This window comes from Salmo salar, chromosome ssa04 (genome assembly GCF_905237065.1).
Source record: "Salmo salar chromosome ssa04, Ssal_v3.1, whole genome shotgun sequence".
Taxonomy (NCBI): domain Eukaryota; kingdom Metazoa; phylum Chordata; class Actinopteri; order Salmoniformes; family Salmonidae; genus Salmo; species Salmo salar.
Window position 1 is genome coordinate 64,834,681 of NC_059445.1, and position 21,361 is coordinate 64,856,041.

Below are 21,361 nucleotides of genomic sequence, written 5' to 3' on the forward strand. Positions count from 1 at the left end.
ATGCTTTTGGTACTACAGTAGATTCCTTCTCTGTTCCTTTAATTGGGTGGACAACATGTCAGTTAATGCTGCAAGAGCTCTGATAGGTTGAAGGAAGTCCTCCGGAAGTTGTCATAATTACTGTGTAAGTCTATGGAAGGGGGTGAGAACCAAGAGCCTCCGAGGTTTTGTATTGAAGTCAATGTACCAAGAAGAGGGCGGAAGCTGTCTTTCCTCCGGCTACACCATGATGCTACGCTACAGAGTGCTGTTGAGGCTACTGTAGACCTTCATTGCAAAACAGTGTGTTTTAATAAATTATTTGGTGACGTGAATGTATTTAGTATAGCTTTATCTAAAAAGGATAACTTTTTCAATATTTTACAATTTTTATGACATTTACTGAGGAGGATGGTCCTCCCCTTCCTCCTCTGAGGAGCATCCACTGGTCAGCATAGTTAACCAAGCGAGGTCCAGGCATTTGCAACTGGGGAGGGAGAAATAAATGGGAAAAGTAAATTGAGAAGGTTGGCAATATGTCCACTTCATTGTGGTGTCTGTTAATCATTCCCAGATCCCCTCTGGCTCCAATAAGGGAGTATAACAGAGTACAAAAGAACAATTTGGGCTGCCCCAGCTGTGAAAAGCCAACCCATCACGAACACAATAGCCCTGTAGAGGCCACAGTAATTCGGCGTGTGATCATGGACACGCCCCTCTCTCCCTGTGTCTTTGTTTAAGTCGGCCAACAGCACATCACCTTGCCCTCCACCCCCTTCAATGGCCAGATGGGTAAATCCATAATGCAGGGCAAAGAGCGGACCCCCCTAGTTCGCCCATGCTCCAACATGGATCTCATAAGACCCCATTACAGACCAATGGGTCGCCCCCTTCTTGCCTAATTAAGCGCAGCTTTGCCGGCCCTGTGCGCAATGGCTTACCGACCTGGGAGGAGGCCCCTGCACCTGGGGATGTTACCTGTTACTCAGCCCAGCTAATCAGCTCTGAGGAGAGAGCCCCAGCTGGCCAACCAGTCAGCCAGCCGGGATGGCCTGACTTAGGGATGGGGCGGGTCCGTGGCTGGTGAGGCGTGGTGGCTGTGTATGGAGTTGTTTTATGGCCGTCTGTGGGCCGTTATATGTTGTCTTAGGGAAGTCACACCTCGCAGCACACATACCATACACGTGCATAGAGACACTTACACTCACTTAGGCTACGTCCACAGATTTTCTGTTATTAGTTCACCTGTACCTGCCTTCTCACCAGGCTTTTAGTTAACTGGCACTCTTCCTTCGTTATAAAAGTAATAATTTTCTTTCTTTTGTTTTGTTTCAGAATTGGTTTAACTCATTGTGAGATTACATTTATTTAGCATTCAAACATGAAATACACTACATTACCAAAAGTATGTGGACACCTGATCGTCGAACATCTCATTCTAAAATCATGGGCATTAATATGGAGTTGGTCTCCCCTTTGCTGCTCTAACAGCCTCCAATCTTCTGGGAAGGCTTTCCACTAGATGTTGGAACATTGTTGCGGGGACCTGCTTCCATTCAGCCACAAGCGCATTAGTGAGGTCGGGCACTGATTTTGGGTGATTAGGCCTGGCTCACAGTCGGCGTTCCAATTCATCCCAAAGGTGTTCGATGAGTTTGAGGTCAGGGCTCTGTGCAGGCCAGTCAAGTTCTTTCACACCGATTTTGACAAACCATTTCTGTATGGACCTCGCTTTGTGCACAGGGGCATTGTCATGCTGAAACAGGAAAGGGCCTTCCCCAAACTGTTGCCACAAAGTTGGAAGCACAGAATCGTCTAGAATGTCATTGTATGCTGTAGCGTTACGATTTCCCTTCACTGGAACTAAGAGGCCTAGCCCGAACCATGAAAAACAGCCCCAGACCATTATTCCTCCTGCACCAAACTTTACAGTTGGCACTATGCATTCGAGCTGGCGGCGAGCTTTACACCACTCCAGCTGACGCTTGGCATTGTGCATGGTGATCTTAGGCTTGGAAACCCATTTCATGAAGCTCCCGACAAACAGTTATTGTGCTGACATTGATCCAGAGGCAGTTTGGAACTCGGTAGAGAGTGCTGCAACCGAGGACAGACGATTTGTATGCGCTGCACACTTCAGCACTCGACAGACCATTCTGTGAGCTTGTGTGGCCTGCTACTTCGTGGCTGAGCCATTGTTGCTCCTAGACGTTTCCACGTCACAATAACAGCACTTATAGTTGACCGGGGCAGCTCTAGCAGGGCAGAAATTTGAAGAACTGACTTGTTAGAAAGGTGGCATCCTATGTCGGTGCTACATTAAAAGTCACTGAGCACTTCAGTAAGGCCATTCTACTGCCAATGTTTGTCTATGGAAATTGCATGGCTGTGTGCTCGATTTTATACACCTGTCAGCAATGGGTGTGGCTGAAATAGCAGAATCCACTAATTTGAAGGGGTGTCCACATACTGTTGTATATATAGTGTATATCGTCTACACAGTGATAAGTATTGAATTGCCACAACCAGGCTCCAGACTCAACTAAGACAATGGTCAGGGCAAGGAATAGTAAAACCTAATATTTACATTCAAACTGCAACTTTTCCAACTTGTCAATCATTGAATTTGCAGTGGATTTTCCAGTTTGTATTCAAAACATGAAAACATAAAAAGCCCTCTAGATCAGGGGTCTCCAACCTTTTCTTGTCCAGGGACCCCTCCCAGGCAAACCGGCAAACCAGGGATCCCCATCACACATTAGCAACAAGCAAAACAACATTCACGTCTTGTCTTATCATCAGGTGAATGATAATGACAAGGAGAAGTAATCAACATTTTAAAATGAATAGATTTGGTAGATAGGGTTATTTTGACTTCCCCACATTATAGTTGGAAGAGGAGGTGTAAACTCTAACATAGCTTTTTATATAGAAAGGGAACTCCAAACACAAGAGCAGCTGTTTAGATGGTTAAACAAAGGTTAGCCATGTATTGACAAAATGTACTGTATGTCCAAGTCAAGAAAGCTTACCAGCAGCCAGCGGCACTTGCCACACTGGTAGCCTATTCACAGGTGCTTTTTCAAAACCTACTTTATGTCAGATACTCCAGTGAGTAATTGGCTCCAATTAGTGTAATTTGTTTAATATTAGGAGTTGAGAAATAAAGTAGATAATTAGAAAGAAGATATTCTACTCTTTTCTACTTTATTTATTTTATTCTGTTGTTGCTAGCGATATTCCTAATGTATTTTTTAAATTAATATTTGTATTTTATTTTTGCGGACACAACTGATTTTCACAAGGTTTGCTCACCTAAAATGCTTGGCCTATTTGAAGTCTGCCAAACAGTAGACAGCACAGTGGGAAAGCAATCAAACCAAAGATCTCTCCCCTTGAAATATCAGGGCTGACAAATAATTCATATTTTGTAACAATCAATACGCCACACTCTCACTCTTACACACTACTGTTTTCTCTTTATAGTTCTGATTGGAATGAACTCAAATCTTCTGAAGCTTTCGGTGCATTGATTGCTTGAAAGCGACCCATCCCAGTGAGTGGGTAAGGTTGTTTCAGACTGGTCATATCAAAGTGTTGCTGCAATGGGTGCAAAGGGCCAGTCTGGAGAAGCACTTGAGAATAGGAGACAATCGCTAAGAGACATTCAGATTCGAGGACGCTAACCTAAGTGAGACAGATATGGTCTGCAGTTTTGATTTGGGAGGGGGGTGGTGTTCTAATACATATTTAAATGAATACTTTGCATTTTTCAGCAAATTAACTTTTTATGAAAAAAGATAAATGGATAGGGAAAGGTAGGGGGTAGAATTTATGAAATGCAAATATCAGAAGTGTACAAATGACAGGGGTGTGTTTTCCAAGTTAATATCCATGGGGTCGTGGCTAATTGTGTCTTTGTTGTGTGATTACGCCAACATTTCTCAGGGTTTAGAGTCACCGCTGTGGGCTGGAGCCAGCACTTTGTTTAACTTCCTCCCCTCGTGGCTCCAAGTGTACATTGGGGCCACGGCTAATCCCCAGAACAACAGCATATAGGTCCTGTTAACCCATCTTCTGCTGGATTTCCTACAATTACATATTAGAAAAAAAGGACTTTGGTGTTACCAGAACATACCTGTGCTTTTAAACTGCATCGATTCTGAAAGTTTCAGCCTTAAGGTTTGCGTTTGAATGCTTTGGAGTGAACAGTCAAGTTGACTGATTTGTGACGTGATCGTGCGGAAATGGTGAAATCAGCCATGGCGTTTTCTGGAGAGTTAGTTTGTGAGGCGTGATTGGACACAACCCCCTCAGGAGACCGTGGCCAGCTTGCTCTGGGGGTTCTCCCTCTGGTCTCTCAGCTGAACGTACGGAAGCACCAATTATGCCACCCTGGCATATGGGCAGTGCAGGAGCGCCACTCTAATGACGGAGCATGCCAACTGCTCGCCAGCCGAGGGTCAGCGGCGCTCGATGTTGTTGCCAAAAAGTCACCCAATTACGAGGCACCTCCTTCCCTGATGGGAGTTGTGGATCCAGCTGTAGGAGGGCAGAGGACTCGCGGGCATGGCACACCTGCATCCTGATCGCACCACGGGACTGGCTGTCTGTCGCCACCTTCATCTGGCTGGGACCGGGAGGAGGGGGCTTCAGCTGGCTGTCCTATACCCTAGCCCTGGAGCTTCTCAGCAGGGCACAGCCAGACCTGGGCACAGATGTTCTGCCCACCCCTGGTTCCACTTAACAGTGTGGGGCCACATCACCACCGATTTTACACATTCAACTGCATGTGTGAACAGCAGAAGTCACGTCTCGCTGTTCGAAAGAGCCCAATGATCAACTGTCAACTGTCTCAGCAGACAGGCAGATCTCTGGGGGAAACAAGCTTCCATGGCTATCACAAAGCCAACAGCAATGAGTTGACATGTGTTGGCTCACGGGTTGCCACTTGATATGCTGGCAGACTAGGGTATATGTACATTGTGTGTGGATAGACATATGCCTTGTTTCGTCATTGACTCCAGTACTGTTTGCGCCATTCAAATTAAGAATTTGTTCAAAAGGCTAAGCTCTCTAGTCTAGACACTGCTGACACGTTTGCTGACTACACTACAGTGGAAGGCCTGATTACCAACAATGACAAGACAGCAGACAGGGAGGAGGTGAGAGTCCTGAAGGATCGGTGCCAGGAAAATAACAGACAGTGTGGTGAAGAAGGCGCAACAGCCTCAGGAGGCTGAAAAATGTGGTTTGGCCCCTAAGACCCTCACGAACTTATACAGAATCACCAATGAGAGCATCTTCTCAGGCAGTATTACTGCCTGGTACTGTATGACAATTGCACCGTTCACAACCACAGGTCTTTCCAGAGGGTGGTGCAGTCAGACCAACGCATCACCAGGGGCAGGATATCTACAGCACCCGGTGTCACAGGAAGGTCAAGAAGAGCATTTTATTTATTTATTTCACCTTTATTTAACCAGGTAGGCTAGTTGAGAACAAGTTCTCATTTACAACTGCAACCTGGCCAAGAGGATCAAGGACCTCAGTCTCCCGAGCCCCGGCCCATTCACCCCGCTATGATCTAAAGGCGGAGACAGTACAGGTGCATACAAGCTGGGACCGAGAGACTGACAAACAGCTTCTATCTCCAGGCCATCACTGTTAAACATTCACCACTAGCCGGCCTACGCCCAGTACCCAAATTGATATGGCTTGAAGAAATATTTTAAGAATAATGGGCAAATATTGTACAATCCAGGTGTGCAAAGCTCTTACAGACTTACCCAAAAAGACTCAAAGGTGCTTTTACAAAGTATTGACTCAGGGATGTGAAAAATTATGTAAATTAGATATTTCTGAATTTAATTTTCAATACATTTGCATTTCTTTTTAAATCGAATCAAAGTTTATTGGTTGCGTACACAGATTTGCAGATGTTATCGCAGGTGCAGCAAAATGCTTGTGTTTCTAGTTCCAACAGTGCAGTAATATATGGATTTTCACAGCCCCTGTGCTTCAGCAAAAAAGACTGAAGTCGTCACAGAGGTCAATATGTAGAAAAGTTCAATGCAATCGATTCCTTAGACAAAACCCCATCTCTCGGCCTTGGCGGCTTCAATATAGTATAGAGAACAGGTACAAATTGTCTCAGAGAAGACCAACGAACAACGAAACTGACTTCTCACTTCTTGTCTGGGAGGTTTCCGGAATGCAAAGGTTAGTCAATAAATGATTGCGCTGTGTTTCTTCCTACTTAATTGAATCAGACTAATTGTTGGAAGCTCTTGGGGAGAGGATGGAGGATCGAATGGTAATAGGAGTTCGATTCTGATGATGTTCTCAAGCAGGGGAAGAAAAAATAGTGGACGCCACGATGCAGGCTCTGCTATCGATCTCCAATCTGAGCTCCGAATGGAACACTTCAGTTAGAGACCACTTTTTAAACACTGCCACTTAGGAGGAGAGTCTGGGAAGGAAAACAATTATATGAACTGTCACTTTCTATCACTTCCAAGAGTGACCATCAGTGGTAACAGTAGATCGAGGATCCGGACAGTAGAAATGACAATATGATCAAGATTACCTGGTAGCAATAGCTTGTACTGCCATAATGGCCTTTTAACCTGTCATAGGAATTACATAATGACTGCCATTACATTACATTAATGACAAGCCACATTGAGTTATGACATCTGACGCAACATTATGATGAAGCGTAAGAGCAAGAAGTGGACCTCAAGACCTGACCAGGGAAAACTCCAGGCCAAAGTTATGAGCAATATTAGCACACGTCTTAAAATGTATGCATTTGGAAGAACAAAGCCATTGGCATGCAGTGGCTGTGAGTTTGGACCATGTCCTAATATACCATATTGTTCCTGTGTGTTCTGACCTGGCTGTGCTTTTATTTCTCATCACACTGCACCCTGCATTTACCATCCAGGGTACAGAGAGTACGGGCTGAATCCTAAACAGTCATTTGACACCACGGGCCCTCCGTTCGCCGGCTCGCCACTTCCAGCCAGAACGCTGATGGCCTGTCTTTTACTAGAGGCAAACATGCTCCAAACAATACAACCAAAACTGATCTCCCTTAATAGCAGGAGAGTACATACTCAACACTGTTTGGTAGCCAAAACACAGTGGCGGTGTAGCGATAAAATGCAGAAGGCAGTAAAAAGTGGATATAGGGTTCACTTTGCATGCGTAATAGAGAAGGAAATAGAATGTATTCACCAAGCATGATGCTATTGCAACAGAGAACAATAATTACATGATATGTATGGCTGAAGTGAGAAACCAGGGAGCATGCAATCATTACAACAGAATTACACTCATCTTTGCTGTGGTATTTTATTACCAGCTTATTATGGTTGATTTATGGTTGCGATAAAACCGTTGGTTTGGCGCCAAAGATAATTGCCGCCATGTAATAGACATTTGTCAAAGTCGTTTCAATTTTAAATCAAGCTTTAATCGTGTCAGGTTACGTCAATGACATTTGTTATTTCTGCACCTCTTCTGAGATAAGGGATGCAGCAGTGGCATCATTTTCCAACTTCATCTTTGCTTGATTTAAGTGAGTTCATTTTGTTGGAATACTATTTACTGGTTCATTTCCAGGGCTATTATTCGATGGTTTGACAGACAAATGATCGTCTTTGTGAGGCGATATATTGAAGGCAATAATCCACCTCAGACAATGTAATATGATTCCAAATGGGAAGATTATGGTGTGGATGTGTGTCTCCCAGTGGGTGTTCATTGTACCTGCTAGAAAATAAGACACGGCTGTGGAGGTCCTACTCCTACACCTAAGCAGATGACGGAGTAGTTATCGAATCTGCCTATGAGTGAGTGAGTGAGTGAGTGAGTGAGTGAGTGAGAGTGAGTGAGAGAGAGAGTGAGAGAGACCACATCCACATGTTGACGCTGCCATGTCGACTATCACCTATAGAGATAATCTATGCATTGCTTTCACCTCACCAGCTACTACCGAGGCACTTGAACATCTACACTGGCAAATTGGTGTGAGGTCTGAGAGTGGGGTTGAGGGATGAGAGGACGCAACGGCCTTAAGCACATAGCCTGAGAGGCTATCGATCTACTGCATGGGGTCCATACCATCCCCATATTGTACGCTGATGAGAAGCCGATGTGGAATCTTCTGGCACAGCTGCCCCATGAATGGAAGACCCCTTAAAATGAGGGTTCCGGAAAGTTCCCCTGGAAAGGGTGCAGGATGGGGGTCGTCACGCCAACTTTGTAGAGGGGATGGCTCCCATTGTCCCAGAGACGGAGCGGGAAGACAGGGGACCGATGGGGGAAAGGCTCTGCTAATAGGAGTCACACTGACGCTGTCAGCAGGGGGCTGCACCACACGTGACCACCCGGACCACCCCAACATACCATGCGCCAAGTTTAGCATATTAAGAGACATGCACAAACACTAATTTAGGGACAAAAAAAATTCACTAACATACACACATGCACACATTCAGACACATACATCACAAATGTGTTGGCCCACACACACGTATATATTCAATATTTCTCACAAGCATACAAATACACAGACACACACAGCATGCATGTGTAGATATCCACATGCACATACATCCACACGCCCACATTCATGCATACACATGCACACACATAGGTCTGTGTTCATGCATGCACTTGCATTTATTGCTTAGGATAGACTGTATATTCAGTGATCCTCCATTGATAGGATAGACTGTATATTCAGTGATCCTCCACTTTGTTGAGCATCACTACACCCTTTAGACTTCACTAATAATCTTACACACTATTTTACCTACAGCTTTGAGTAGGAGTCACATAATTATTCACAATCAGACCACAACCTACTAATCTTAGACATTGCTTTACTTGAACTGAAATGGAATGTGAAATCATATCTTTCTGTCTTATAGAAACAGTTCTGTAGCAGCTCAGATGTGACGGCTAGCTAAATCACGCTCTCTTATTTTTGGTTTCGTTTTTATAAAGGAGAAGACATCAGCTCATCTTTCATAGCGAGATGAAATGAGAGTTGACGCCACACCATCTTCTCTTCCTTTTGTTGTAGAGGTTTTAAATCACATAAAAAGTGATGACATAATGACAAAAGTATCATGAAACATGTTTTATCCCAAGAATGCTGACTGCTGTATATAAATGTTAGACTTATGAAATTAGATTTGCAGCGCGATAGCAATTACCTCACTGCATGCCCAATGAAGAGATCGAAATCCATTCGGGATTATTGAAATTGTGTTTGACAATGATTCCTCATACATATTTCATAGACGCAACACAGGATAGTCATAAATCATAATATATACATGTATCAATTGAGCTAGCTGTGATTTAGTCGTCTGACCTAAAACTGCTCCCACTATTATGGAAATCCTGTTTTGAAAACATTGTTTGGAATCTAATATATAGAAATGCTCATTAATAGTCACAGATAGGAGTGGTTGTTAGGTTCCAGCTCATTGTCAAGTTGTACAGTCATTGAAAATTCAACATATTAACAGTAGCAGATAGCACAAGTTAGTGTTAGTTCATGTTTGTTTATTTCACTGCATTTGTGTGTGTGTGCATTCATTTATGGGTGACCGTACATATATGCCTGTGCGTGTGCACGTCCCGCTCTGTTAAGACAGTGACAGTGTATTCTCCCTCTTCTATCGTGCCTCCAGGGATGATTATTAATCCAATAATTAAACATTTATTGCCGACAGCACCTGCTCTCTCTCTCTCTCTCCCGGACCCCTGGGGACGCCATCACACCATTCCAGGAAGCTTGAGGATAGGAAGAGAGATAGAGAGAGAGAGAGGGGGGGGGCTAGAGAAAGGGAAGGAGGGACACAGGCTGCAAGAGGGAGGGGTGGAAAAAAGAGCAGGCAATCCAAAGGGTAATCAGATAGAAGCTAGATTCTTTCACACTGGCAAGGTGTTTTTGTGAGGCGGTAGATGCCGTGTGAAGTTATGTGATTTCAGAACAAAAGGAGAGCAGGGGAAACAATCCGATGCACTCAGAGGAGGAGAAGAAAAGAAACGGAAGAATAGAAAGAGGGGTACCCCCCAATGTGACAACCCTTGGAGCCTGACAGTTAATGAGAAAAGTTTTCATCTTTTTATTTGCTTTCTGCCTTCCAACCCCTAGACCTTTACCTACAAAAGACTGTTTTTTTTTTAAAGTGTAAGACTTTGCTGAATTACCTTTGAATCCAGCGTTGGGAATAAGTGGACATTCATAATACATTGAGGACCCTCATTTAACACTTTTCACACAACGAGAGAGTGGGAGCCAGAGAGTTGCTCATTTAGTCTCTCATAGAGCTGAAAGGAGAGATATAGATCTGAAAGGAGCGATAGAAGAGAGGGACGGTGGTCCCCCTCTTTGACCGCTATAGAGGCAAGATGCTGCGTTACCTGATCAAGACCCTGCTCCAGATGAACCTATTCACAGACACCCTGAGAGACCCGTCTAACAGCAGCGACCTGCTCTTCAACCTCTCCTCCATCCCCTCGTTCAACACCTCCCTGCTGCTGGACTGGGGCAACTTCACCGCCAGCATCAACGGTGAGTGGAACACTGACATTTGTGAAGGGTGTTTCTCTCTGCTGGCTTACATTGTATGTATGGTGATATATGTCTGGGGCTTTGTTGAGTGGGTGAAAGAAGAAGTCATTTTAATGTCATCATAAAAGCAAATGTAAAGCCAGCTTCAATGGTGAGTAGACAGCGGTCTGCCACTTCTATCGGCTTATTTCCAAAAATGACTGGATGATAAATGTTTTATCATTGTATGAGGTGCTGTAGGTGTGGGGTTTTGTTGAGTGGTAGAAAAAAGAAGTAATGTGGACCTCTGACACTTCCCTTATCTGGTGTTTCTCTCTGTTGTCTTATTGCTAAGAATGACTGACTGTTAGAAGATTTATCAGTGTATGTGTGTTACAGCTACTGTATGTGTGGGATTTTGTTGAGTGGTAAAAAAAGAAGTAAGAACAAGTAACGTGTTATCATGAAAGCAAACGTTAAGCCAGCTTCAACGGAGAGTGGACCACTGTCTGACACTTCACAATGGTGTGTCTCTATTGTCTTATTACAAATAATGACTCACTGACTGTTGTATGTTGTAAGGTGCTGTATGTGTGGGGCTTTGTAATGTGGTAATTCTATAGCGTAGAAAGAGGAGTAAGAATAGTTATCTTGAAAACAAGATAATGTAAAATGACAGACTTTATGTTAATTTATTTCAAAGTATCACCCACTGACTCGCTGACTGATTGACTGACTAGGTATGTGTGGAGCTCTCTTAAGTGTTCATTTGAGTGTAGAGGGAGATCAGAAATAAATAAGGAGCAAAGAAGAGTTGGCATGAGGGAAGATATGTAGTCTGCTGACTTTGATGGATGAGCATTTTAAGATGAATTTGATATTTGAATATGAAATTATATTTTATTTAGCAGTTTAACGTAAAGATAGCTGTTATTTGTCTGTCATTATAAATATATTGTCCTGTAACTTGTTTAAATTGGAGTGAGACAAGATTGAATGAGAGAGTTTCTCTGCCTACAGCAAAGAAAGATGATGCATTGTCTTTAGTTGACTTATTCACAATTTAACATAGAAACTTATTTGGAAGGAAGAATGTTTGACATGCTTTTTACATTTGTATCACACATGTTTTTGGGAAATTCACGATGAAAGTGGCCATTTTAGGCCCTTTTTAGACCTGTATGCCTCCTGTAAGACCCTATGATCTGTGAACCGTACATGATACAGACAACATCTTGGTGTCATTATTATTATACTCCTTATAGTCTGCACTGTGTTCTAACATATGGAGTATGTCTAGTTTCTGAAATACACATTTTCCAGTGGTGTAAAAATACTTTAAAGTACTACTTAAGTCGTTTTTTGGGGTATCTGTACTTTACTATTTATAAATTTGACAACTTTTACTTCACTACATTCCTAAAGAAAATAATGTACTTTTTACTCCATACATTTTCCCTGACACCCAAAAGTACTCATTACATGTTGACAGGAAAATGGCCCAATCCACACACTTATCAATAGAACATCCTTGGTCATCCCTACAGCCTCTGATCTGGTGGACTCACTAAACACAAATGCTTTGTTTGTAAATGATGTCTGAGTGTTGGAGTGTGCCCCTGGCTATCCGTCAAATAAAATAAAAATAAAATAAAATGTGCAGTCTTGTTTGCTTAATATAAGGAATTTGAAAGGGGTTCATACTTTTACTTTTGATACATTTTAGCAATTCCATTTACTTTTGATCCTTAAGTATATTTAAAACCAAATACTTTTAGACTTTTACTCAAGTAGTATTTTACTGGGTGACTTTCACTTTTACTTGAGTCATTTTCTATAGTATCTTTACTTTTACTCAAGTATGACAACTGAGTACTTTTCCCACCACTGATATGTTCACATTAATTTATTCAACATAAAAAATATTTTCCTCTCCCGCTGGCGTGGAATCAACCAACAGGCAGCTAGGCAAACGGTGTAATGGGAAGCTCCTGCTGTGCCCTGCTCCTCTGGCTCCTATAATGAGGGAGTTGGGATAGGAAATGGGGAGGGGAGAGTTGGGGAGGAGTTAAGTGGAGGGAAGGGTGTGTTCACCTTGATATTTCTCTAATGAGCTCCCCTGCTCTGGGTGCACCAATCAATATTGTAATACTGGCCAACACACAAACACACACTTCCTCTCATGCCTTGGCACTCAAGGTTATGGGCTTCCCATGGTCAGGTATATAGGCTATATCATATGTTATGGTTGACTTAAGCTGCAGTCTGCTGTATTCTGAGGATTACACTGTGGAGTTGAGAAATTGCTGTTGATAGATGTTGACTGAAGCAGTTTTATCATGGCAATTAATGTTATGATTGATCTGACACGTTTTTTGCTTTATTTTTTATTTTTTTTGCATTTTCTTTCTTCACTCTATATTTCACCATGTCACAATCTTTTTAGTAACACAATATTTTGTATCCCTTCTCCCCCCCCTTTCTTCTCAGAACATGTCTGACATCTTGACTAATAGTATTTGTGTTTGATAAATATATAGCTGCTTCCCAGCTTGTCACTGCAGATTGATGTTTGTGAGTTAGAGAGTGGCTTGGGGAGGGTTAGCGAGTGTGTTTGTGTGTGTGTGTGTGTGTGTGTGTGTAAGGGGGTGTGTTGTTGGAGGGGCAGGGGGGCTGTATTTTAAAGGCGAACGTGTGGGAAGTAAATGCAGCCTCCCGATAAGCTGCTTATCTCAGCGGTGGGCGCGTATTGATAATGCTGAGTCTATAGCCTCTCTTTTTCCCTCTCACCTTTTCTTTCTTTCCTCTGTCCATCGGTCTCATCACAGAGCCCTAATGGAGTGCAGATAGAGATGGAGCGGCAGTCCACTCCCCAGATCTATAGGAGCACAATGAAGGAGGAGTGTGCCGACTGCCGAGGCAAACAATCTATTGCAGAGGGATTGACTGATGTCAGCACTGCAGATGCTATCTGAAGTCTTTATTAGATGTGACTTTTGTTTAGATGAGCTGATATTCAATGTGGTGATTCGTTTGAGCTCGAGAGCCGAAGGCCGATTGAGGTCTAACTATAATTCGACAGGCTCCAATAAGAAAAGTTTAGAGTGTAAATTACCGATGTTGTCTCCAAAATAACTATAGCTTTGCAGATCAATGTTGCCATGTTTGGCTACATTACTGAGAGAAGCATCACACAGTAACAATGGTATAGTCCTTGCTCTACTAAACCTGCCAAGAGTAGGGGAACTAGACAAGCTAGAGAGTAATAGAGCCACAGGATGACAAGGACAGGTAGAGGAGGCCTGAAGGTTAGGAGGTGTCAGAAAACCTTTGTGGACCTCAGCAGCATAACTGTTGTCGGGTGTAGTGGGCTTCATTCCAGGAATGTAAAGAAGGGACTTATCGTGAGCCCTGCTCTTAAAGACACCTTCGCTCTCCCGCTATATCTCTTTTTGTTTTTTCTTCCTGCTGGTTCTCCAAGCCAGGACTGGAGGACCAGGGGGCAGTCAAACTAAGAGTGCCCAGGCAAGAAGCTCGACAGCGGGGCAGAGAGTGGACAGTCTGCTAGGGTTCCCTAGAGCCTCATCGATTGTAATGGAGAAAATCAATGTGGCCCAATAACCAATCCTGGAAATAATGGTGAATTTGTTCAAACACAGTCTATATTGGACCACAGCGGATTGGCAATAGTTTATCCATTATTTTACCTATCTCTCCCTCTCTGACTCTCACTTTCCCTCTCTCACTATTCCTCTCTCTCTATTCTCTTTGTTGGACAATGTTGTCTGCGTAGTTCCAGTCCCTTTATCGCACATGGACTACTGCGATCCAACGGGCATTGTTGGGTTTGCGCATTCAGCAGTATTGTTGATTGATGTTCTTATAGGGGTGATGGGAGGATTGTATTTGGAGGCATGGAATGACTTTTGTGGGCAGAGATAGCTGTGTTTGAGGAGGCTCACAGTAAATATTGACGTTTGTCAGGCTTTAGACTGTTTCTGGTGACTGCTTTTTTCTATTATCGTTCAAGCACATTATGTATTCCTTTTGAGGTTGTTCTTATGACCTTCAGGAAGTAGGGTTGAGGTTGTTCTTATGACCTTCAGAAAGTAGGATTGAGGTTGTTCTTATGACCTTCAGGAAGTAGGGTTGAGGTTGCTGCCCTATGTACATAAACATGGAATCACTGGTAACTTTAATAATGGAACACTAGTCACTGTAATGTTTTCATGCTGTTTCTCATTTCATATGTATATACCGTATTCTACTGTATTTTAGTCAATGCCACTCCGTCGTTGCTCGTCCTAATATTTATATATTTCTTAATTCCATTCTTTCACTTTTAGATTTGTGTGTATTGTTGTGTATTGTTAGATACCCCTGCACTGTTGGAGCTAGGAACACAAACATTTCACTACACCCGCAGTAACATCTGCTAAATATGTGTATGTGACCAATACAATTTGATTTGATTTTGATTTGGAGTATCTGAAATAGTTTGAGCTTTGCCATGTAAGTCTGTGTGTGAGTGTACATGTGTAGGCTAATTGACAGGTTTGATTGTACACATCATAATTACAACATGTCAGCTAAACTCCTATGCTTATGTGATCTAACTAACAGACAGCCCTAGTCCTAAATGTTAATACTTCCTGTTCAGAGATATCTTCAAGTTGTTAGCAAATGGATCCTATAGAAGCCTATAGATTGTGGAGGAAATGGTTTTCAGTATTAAAACCTTGACTCTGTGGGAGTGTAATCCCTGTGCTCTAATTAGGGATGTGGGTGTTGGGGCGAGGTGGCCAGCATGCGTGTGTGTGTGCTAATCCCTCTGTGCTAATGTGGCCATTTGTCTGCTCATCGAGATCAAGCTCCCCTTTGCGCTCTTTTCACCGAGCCATATCAACCCAGGTCATTCATTCAACATGTTTACCATGTGAGAGTGTGTGTGTGTTTGTGTATGCGTGCACGTGTGCTGTGTCTGTATGTGGGAATTATCTCTCAATATGCAAATCCAGAGTGTGAAAGCTCTGACTGTGTCCAATCTGTTTTTATCCTTAAATAGTCATGACAGAAACAAGCATCTAATTTTATAAGGTGTGCTGTACATCAACTTTCTTGTTTTGTTTTAACTCGACGGGTTCAATTTGCAGCTTTAGAAAACACTGAATTTAAAACGTAAAAGTTGGATCCGAACCTGCTGTGCTCTGACACTACTGGGGAGCGCAATCAGTGTGGCATGGTTGTGATGTGTGTCCTGAAGGAGGAGCGCTGAGTGGGTGCACACACTTCCTGTGCCAGAGCACTCTGTGGTGTCTGTCAGGTACGAGGTGTGAGAACACACTGTCAATCTGACAGGGTGTGTATATTGTGCTACACTGACTAACTGTCAACCCCCTGCATTTACCTGGCTCTGGCCCAGCTCTGACAGGGAGAGAGGGAGGAGAAGAAGGGAAGAAGAGAGAGGTGAGCTGCATAAATTGTCTCTTAATTGGGTCCATATTGGATAAACAATTGTGGACTACATGAACTGATGCACAATCACTAGTATGAGACAAAGAGAATGATAGGGAGTCAGAGGGAGAGAGAGAGCGAAAGACATGGTTAGAGAGACAAACAGTGAAAGAATGTTAGCGCAGTAGTGGAGCTTCACTGGCACTTCCCCACTCCGGTATTCCTCATTTATTCACTTGGAATGGGTGGTCAGGAATGCATTATTAATGGAATGCTGGAAAGCTTTTCTGAAGCCAAACATGTTTATTCATACTCCAGCCAAGGACTGGGAACGCCAGGTGTCCTCCCCTTCTCTTTGCCTCATCTCCCCACTCTCCCGAAGCCTGCCATTAGTAGCCACAGTGGCACACACACATGGATCCACACACACACACACACACACACACACACACACACACACACACACACACACACACACACACACACACACACACACACACACACACACACACACACACACACACACACACACACACACACACACACACACACACACGCACACAAAGACATGCACACGCGCGGGCACACACACACACACAGAGATGTACATATGCTCTTACACCTACACACATGCACTTTTCATAGACAGCATGCACCAGATAAACCGTGACCACCGTCATTAAATCTGACCTTTTCCAGTCTTCTGTTGCCAGTCATGATACTCGGCACAGGGCTAGGCTCTGGGACTTTGTAGTAAGAGAGAAAGAGAATGACTGATTAATAGGAAGACCAAGTGGCTGCTGGCTACCTAGACTGGCAGGCCCAGGCCCATAGACCAACAGATAGCTCTTTATTCCTCCCTGTGCCATTTCAATAGTGACCTATTATCATAGTTAAGCTAAAGAAACAGCACCTGATATTCCATGGTATGGTTCAGATTCAAATATCACAGTTTTGTCATCTCCAGTGCCAGACAGATTCAACAGCCACAGAATTTAGTCAAATTATTTCAAATTAATATTTGTGGCATCCAAATCAAACCAAATGCTATCATATACAGTAGGCTACATACCTGTAACTACTGTCTTTATCCATCCATTCAGACATACTGTATGATCTAAAGGTAGAGGCTGTGACAGTGGATCTCTGTTGGGGCAGATCTGTTGCTTCTTTTCATCCATGGTCTCGGAAGGCTCTGGCCTGACAGAGAAGGGCATTACCAGTCATTTGACATGTGATGCTATCACCACAGAAAGCAAGGTTGTCTCATGTCTACTCTGGGTAATATCATGGGACACTGGGGTTAAGCAGAAAGCAGGGCCATAACAGCACACATTATCTTCCTCCTTGAGCTTCCTTCTTACATCACTATCACTCCCCTCCATCTCTATCTCTTCCCTCTATCCATCTTCTCCTCTCCTCCCTCCCTAGCTCTCTCCTCCCTCCCTAGCTCTCTCCTCCCTCCCTAGCTCTCTCCTCCCCTCCCTATCTCTCTCCATCTCCTCCAGCCTGTCTTCGCATTATCTCAATATCCCCTCCACGGCGTCAATCTCCTCCAACTGGGCAGGCTATGAATAACATTGTGGCAATAGAGTCATCTGTCCGGGAAGCCGGAAAATGACTGTTGTATCATCCCTGAATGCGTCCCAAATGGCACCCTATTCTCAAGGTAGTGCACTACTTTTGACTAGGGCCCTGGTCAAAATAAGTAAACTATGTAGGGAATAGGGTGCAATTTGAGATGCAGACCCTTTCTCTATCTGTCTCTCTATCTGAGGGTGGGTGAGCCTCCTCATCTGCCTCCATGAGCCAGGCACTCACCACTGCCATCGCCTCCGTGCCGCTAACCCTGACAAGTTAATCCCAGGGTCTGTGATGATATGCAGAATTATGTACATAACCTAATGGGAATGGAAATGAGACGGCTCTACCGCCGCAGTCTGCATCTGCAAGTGTGAAGGTGACGGACGTTAAGGGGTAGCGAGCTAGCGTCGGGCGAGATGAGACAGAACTTGGGTGTCACGATTGTTATTGATATACTAATGCACGTTTCAGCAACTTACTCAACTATGCTGAGGATTTTTTTAGGAGGTGAGGGGGCGGAGTAGGGCTGCATCCCAAATGATACTCTATTCTCTATGTAGTGCACTACTCTTGACCAGGGCCCTTAGGGATGCAGCTAAGATTGAAAAGTGATATAGTGGATACTGCGGTAGGATTTAATCATGGCTGTTGTAGGTATTAGTGTCATATTGTGACAAGCGCGTATCAGGGAGTTGTATTGGTGCTGCCATAGTAATTGTCAGGAAGGAAGTGCCACTCCGTCCAGGTATTAAAAGGACTGTGATGTTATGTGCACAGGGGGATGGAAATTATTTGTGTGGTGTGTTATTGGGATGTGAAGTGGTGGGATTTTACAGAATGTGTTGAGTTGAATAGAAATGAGGGGAGTGGTAGCTAAGTGCCCTTCAGATATTGGAAGACCTGGAGTGTGTGTGTGTGTGTGTGTGTGTGTGTGTGTGTGTGTGTGTGTACGCACATATTCATGCATGCTAGCCCATAGTAGCAGATGGTGACTGTATCAGGCTCTTTGTCTTGCTGCAGTTTTTGAGCTCCTGTCAATCATCTCATCAATACTATAAACACCATCCCTCCCTCCCTCCTCTCTCTCATACATGATCACAGTTTGTCACTATCTACTACAAATATCCTCTGCTGTCGTAAATATGCTCTGCTGTCGTAAATATCCTCTGCTGTCGTAAAACACTTGCCTTTTGTATTTAATCAAATGATATGTAAAAACTAACCAGATTGACTTTATGTTCCTCTGGTCTGGCCTATTGGGGCTATCTTGTCCCAGTATCCACTTGGGAGCTCACCAACAAGCAGGATGTCAATGTAAGTGAGAGGGTTAAGTGTGCTGATGACGCCAGAGGGGGTCGTGCCCCTTGACCCTCCCCTGATCCCGCCAGGCACCCATAACACAGAACACGGGGGTTCATTTATTTTCCATTCTTTGACATAAGCTAATGACTCACCCTCCATCTCAGTTCCACAGAGCCCCCCCCCCCAAACCTCAGCACCCGTGGCAGTTTGGTCATACAGTACACCGCAGGGAAAATGAGCCCAGTCTTTTGTCTGTGACATCTGCCTCCACTATTGTTATTCTAATGGATACAATCCCCCAGTGGATGTGGGCTTGTGTTTGCACCACCAGGCCAGTGTTCACAGTGCAGATGCAATGTGTGGGGCTTCAAAGCATGCACCTTGCCTGGCATTATGTGCATGGACACACACAGTCCAACACTTTCACACAGCAATACATACAGTATACTCAGAGACCTTGACTTTTACGTAGAAAAAAACGTAAACACTTCCATATTCAGGCACACTCATGCTGCCAAGATACCTATTCATATTTCACATTCACACCACAATATCGTCACCAATTATTTTTGGAATTCCACACTTGAGAAGGAACACTGATACACCCACAATGTCAAGGGAATTGGTCATGCATGCTTGTTCATACTCACACAAAACAACACCATATGCTGAAATCCATACCAAATCAGCATAACACTTTCTGTACAGTGCTAGAATCAAGTTAATGCAGAATTTAAATAGGAAGACTGCATGACTGTAGCCTATTGCCGCTTTGATGACTTATGATTGTCTAACAACAACAACAAGCTAAACGTGCCACTTTCCACTCTCGTTAAAAGCAAGAGCAGCAGCATAAATTATAACATGTCTCTCTTTCTACTGCAGCAGTGTCTTTCGAATCTGTACGGCTGTTCCGGACAAGTCATTTAAAATGACACACACCCGAGACCCGTGACATTTTTTTGAATTCTGGATCTGGACCTGCTTGGGTCCCAGATCTTATCTCTGATATTTGGGTACAGGTGGATCTGTGAAGACCTCCACCTGCTACCGTCCTCCCTTCCACTGTTATGTTCAGCTCATAGCTGTTTTCTTTGTCTTTCTGATGTCTGGTGGTCAAAACAAGAGTGTTAAAACAGTTTGAGTCTGGACAACTCCTCCCTCTCTCTCACTCTGCCTCTCTCTCTCTCACTTTCCCGTTAATGTCAACTCTCCCAGCTCTTACTGACACCTACCCATGAGTCCCCTCTCTTTCCATTTATTGTAACCAGCGTCATCACTAGGGTGACCACAGATCCCGAATTGTGCGTGACAGTACCGCATTTTGTCCCTTTGTCCCTTGTCCCACAACAAAACAATCATGTACTGCATTTTATCAATTCATTAAAACAACACTAATAAAAAAAAGTAGATTTGTTGCATATTTCAGTCAGACTTCCTATTCATTTGATGAGAATTGACATTCCAACCTCCATCTTGCAGTCAGGTTGCACTTATGACAAGATCTATATCATAAAGTAGGCTACTGGTGATGTTTAACACTTCTCAAATAGAGATCTGATATTTCGCACAGTGCAAGAGGTGGGGGGCTGCCTACACTGTCTGGCGAATGTCCTGCAAAATCATCTCGTTGTCCTGCATTTTATTTAATATTTCCCCCCTTTTTCCTGGTATCCAACTGATAGTTGCAGTTTTGTCTCATCGCTGCAACTACCCTATTGACTCGGGAGAGGCGAAGGTCTAGAGCCATGCGTCCTCCAAAACATGACCCTGCCAAGCTGCACTGCTTCTTGACACACTGCTCGCTTAACCCGAAAGCCAGCCACACCAATGTGTCAGAGGAAACACTGTCCAACTCACGACCGAAGTTAGCTTGCAGGCTCTCGCCACAAGGAGTTGCTAGAACACGATGAGACAAGGAAATCCCGGCCGGCCAAACTCTCCACTAACCCGGTCAACGCTATGCCAATGGTCCTCTGCCTTATTTTCTTTTTGTATATATATATATATTTTTTTAAATGTAGTAATTTTTTTAACGAGGCAAGTCAGTTAAAAACAAATTCTTACTTACAATGGCGGCCTACCCTGGCCAAACCCGGACAAAGCTGGGCCAATTGTGCGCCGCCCTATGGGACTCCCAATCACAGCCGGATGTGATACAGCCTGGGATCGAACCCGAGGCTGTAGTACACCTCAGCACTGCGATGCAGTGCCTTAGACCGCTGCGCCACTCGAGAGGCCTGCATTTGGTTATTTTGAATGTGGTCACCCTAATCCTCACCCACTGAGCACCGACCGCAACCGGACGTCCATGGATGTTGAAAAGTAGTTGAAATTTGGTCAGTCCAACCTGGTATTGATGTTAACGTCCATAGACGGACCGGACTGGAGCAAATGGGAACCTATCTATCAAAGATGTAAGTTTCACAAGTTTAGATAGCACAGTGCAGTACAGTGAGTAGA

The 21,361-nt window shown here is 43.8% G+C and overlaps 1 protein-coding gene across 3 annotated transcripts in view; it reads left to right on the forward strand.

Moving 5' to 3' along the window:
* The first annotated feature begins 9,921 nt into the window (after window positions 1-9,921).
* The window catches only part of LOC106603666 (roundabout homolog 3), a 276,581-nt gene continuing 265,141 nt past the window's right edge, over window positions 9,922-21,361 (forward strand). For 2 of the 3 annotated variants that reach the window (XM_014197615.2, XM_014197617.2), the window contains exon 1: window positions 9,923-10,579. In XM_014197615.2, coding sequence (XP_014053090.2) covers window positions 10,417-10,579 — 163 coding nt within the window. In that variant the 5' untranslated portion in view covers window positions 9,923-10,416. Of the gene's footprint in view, window positions 10,580-21,361 lie in introns of all 3 variants that reach the window. The other variant, XM_014197616.2, reaches the window with a different exon arrangement.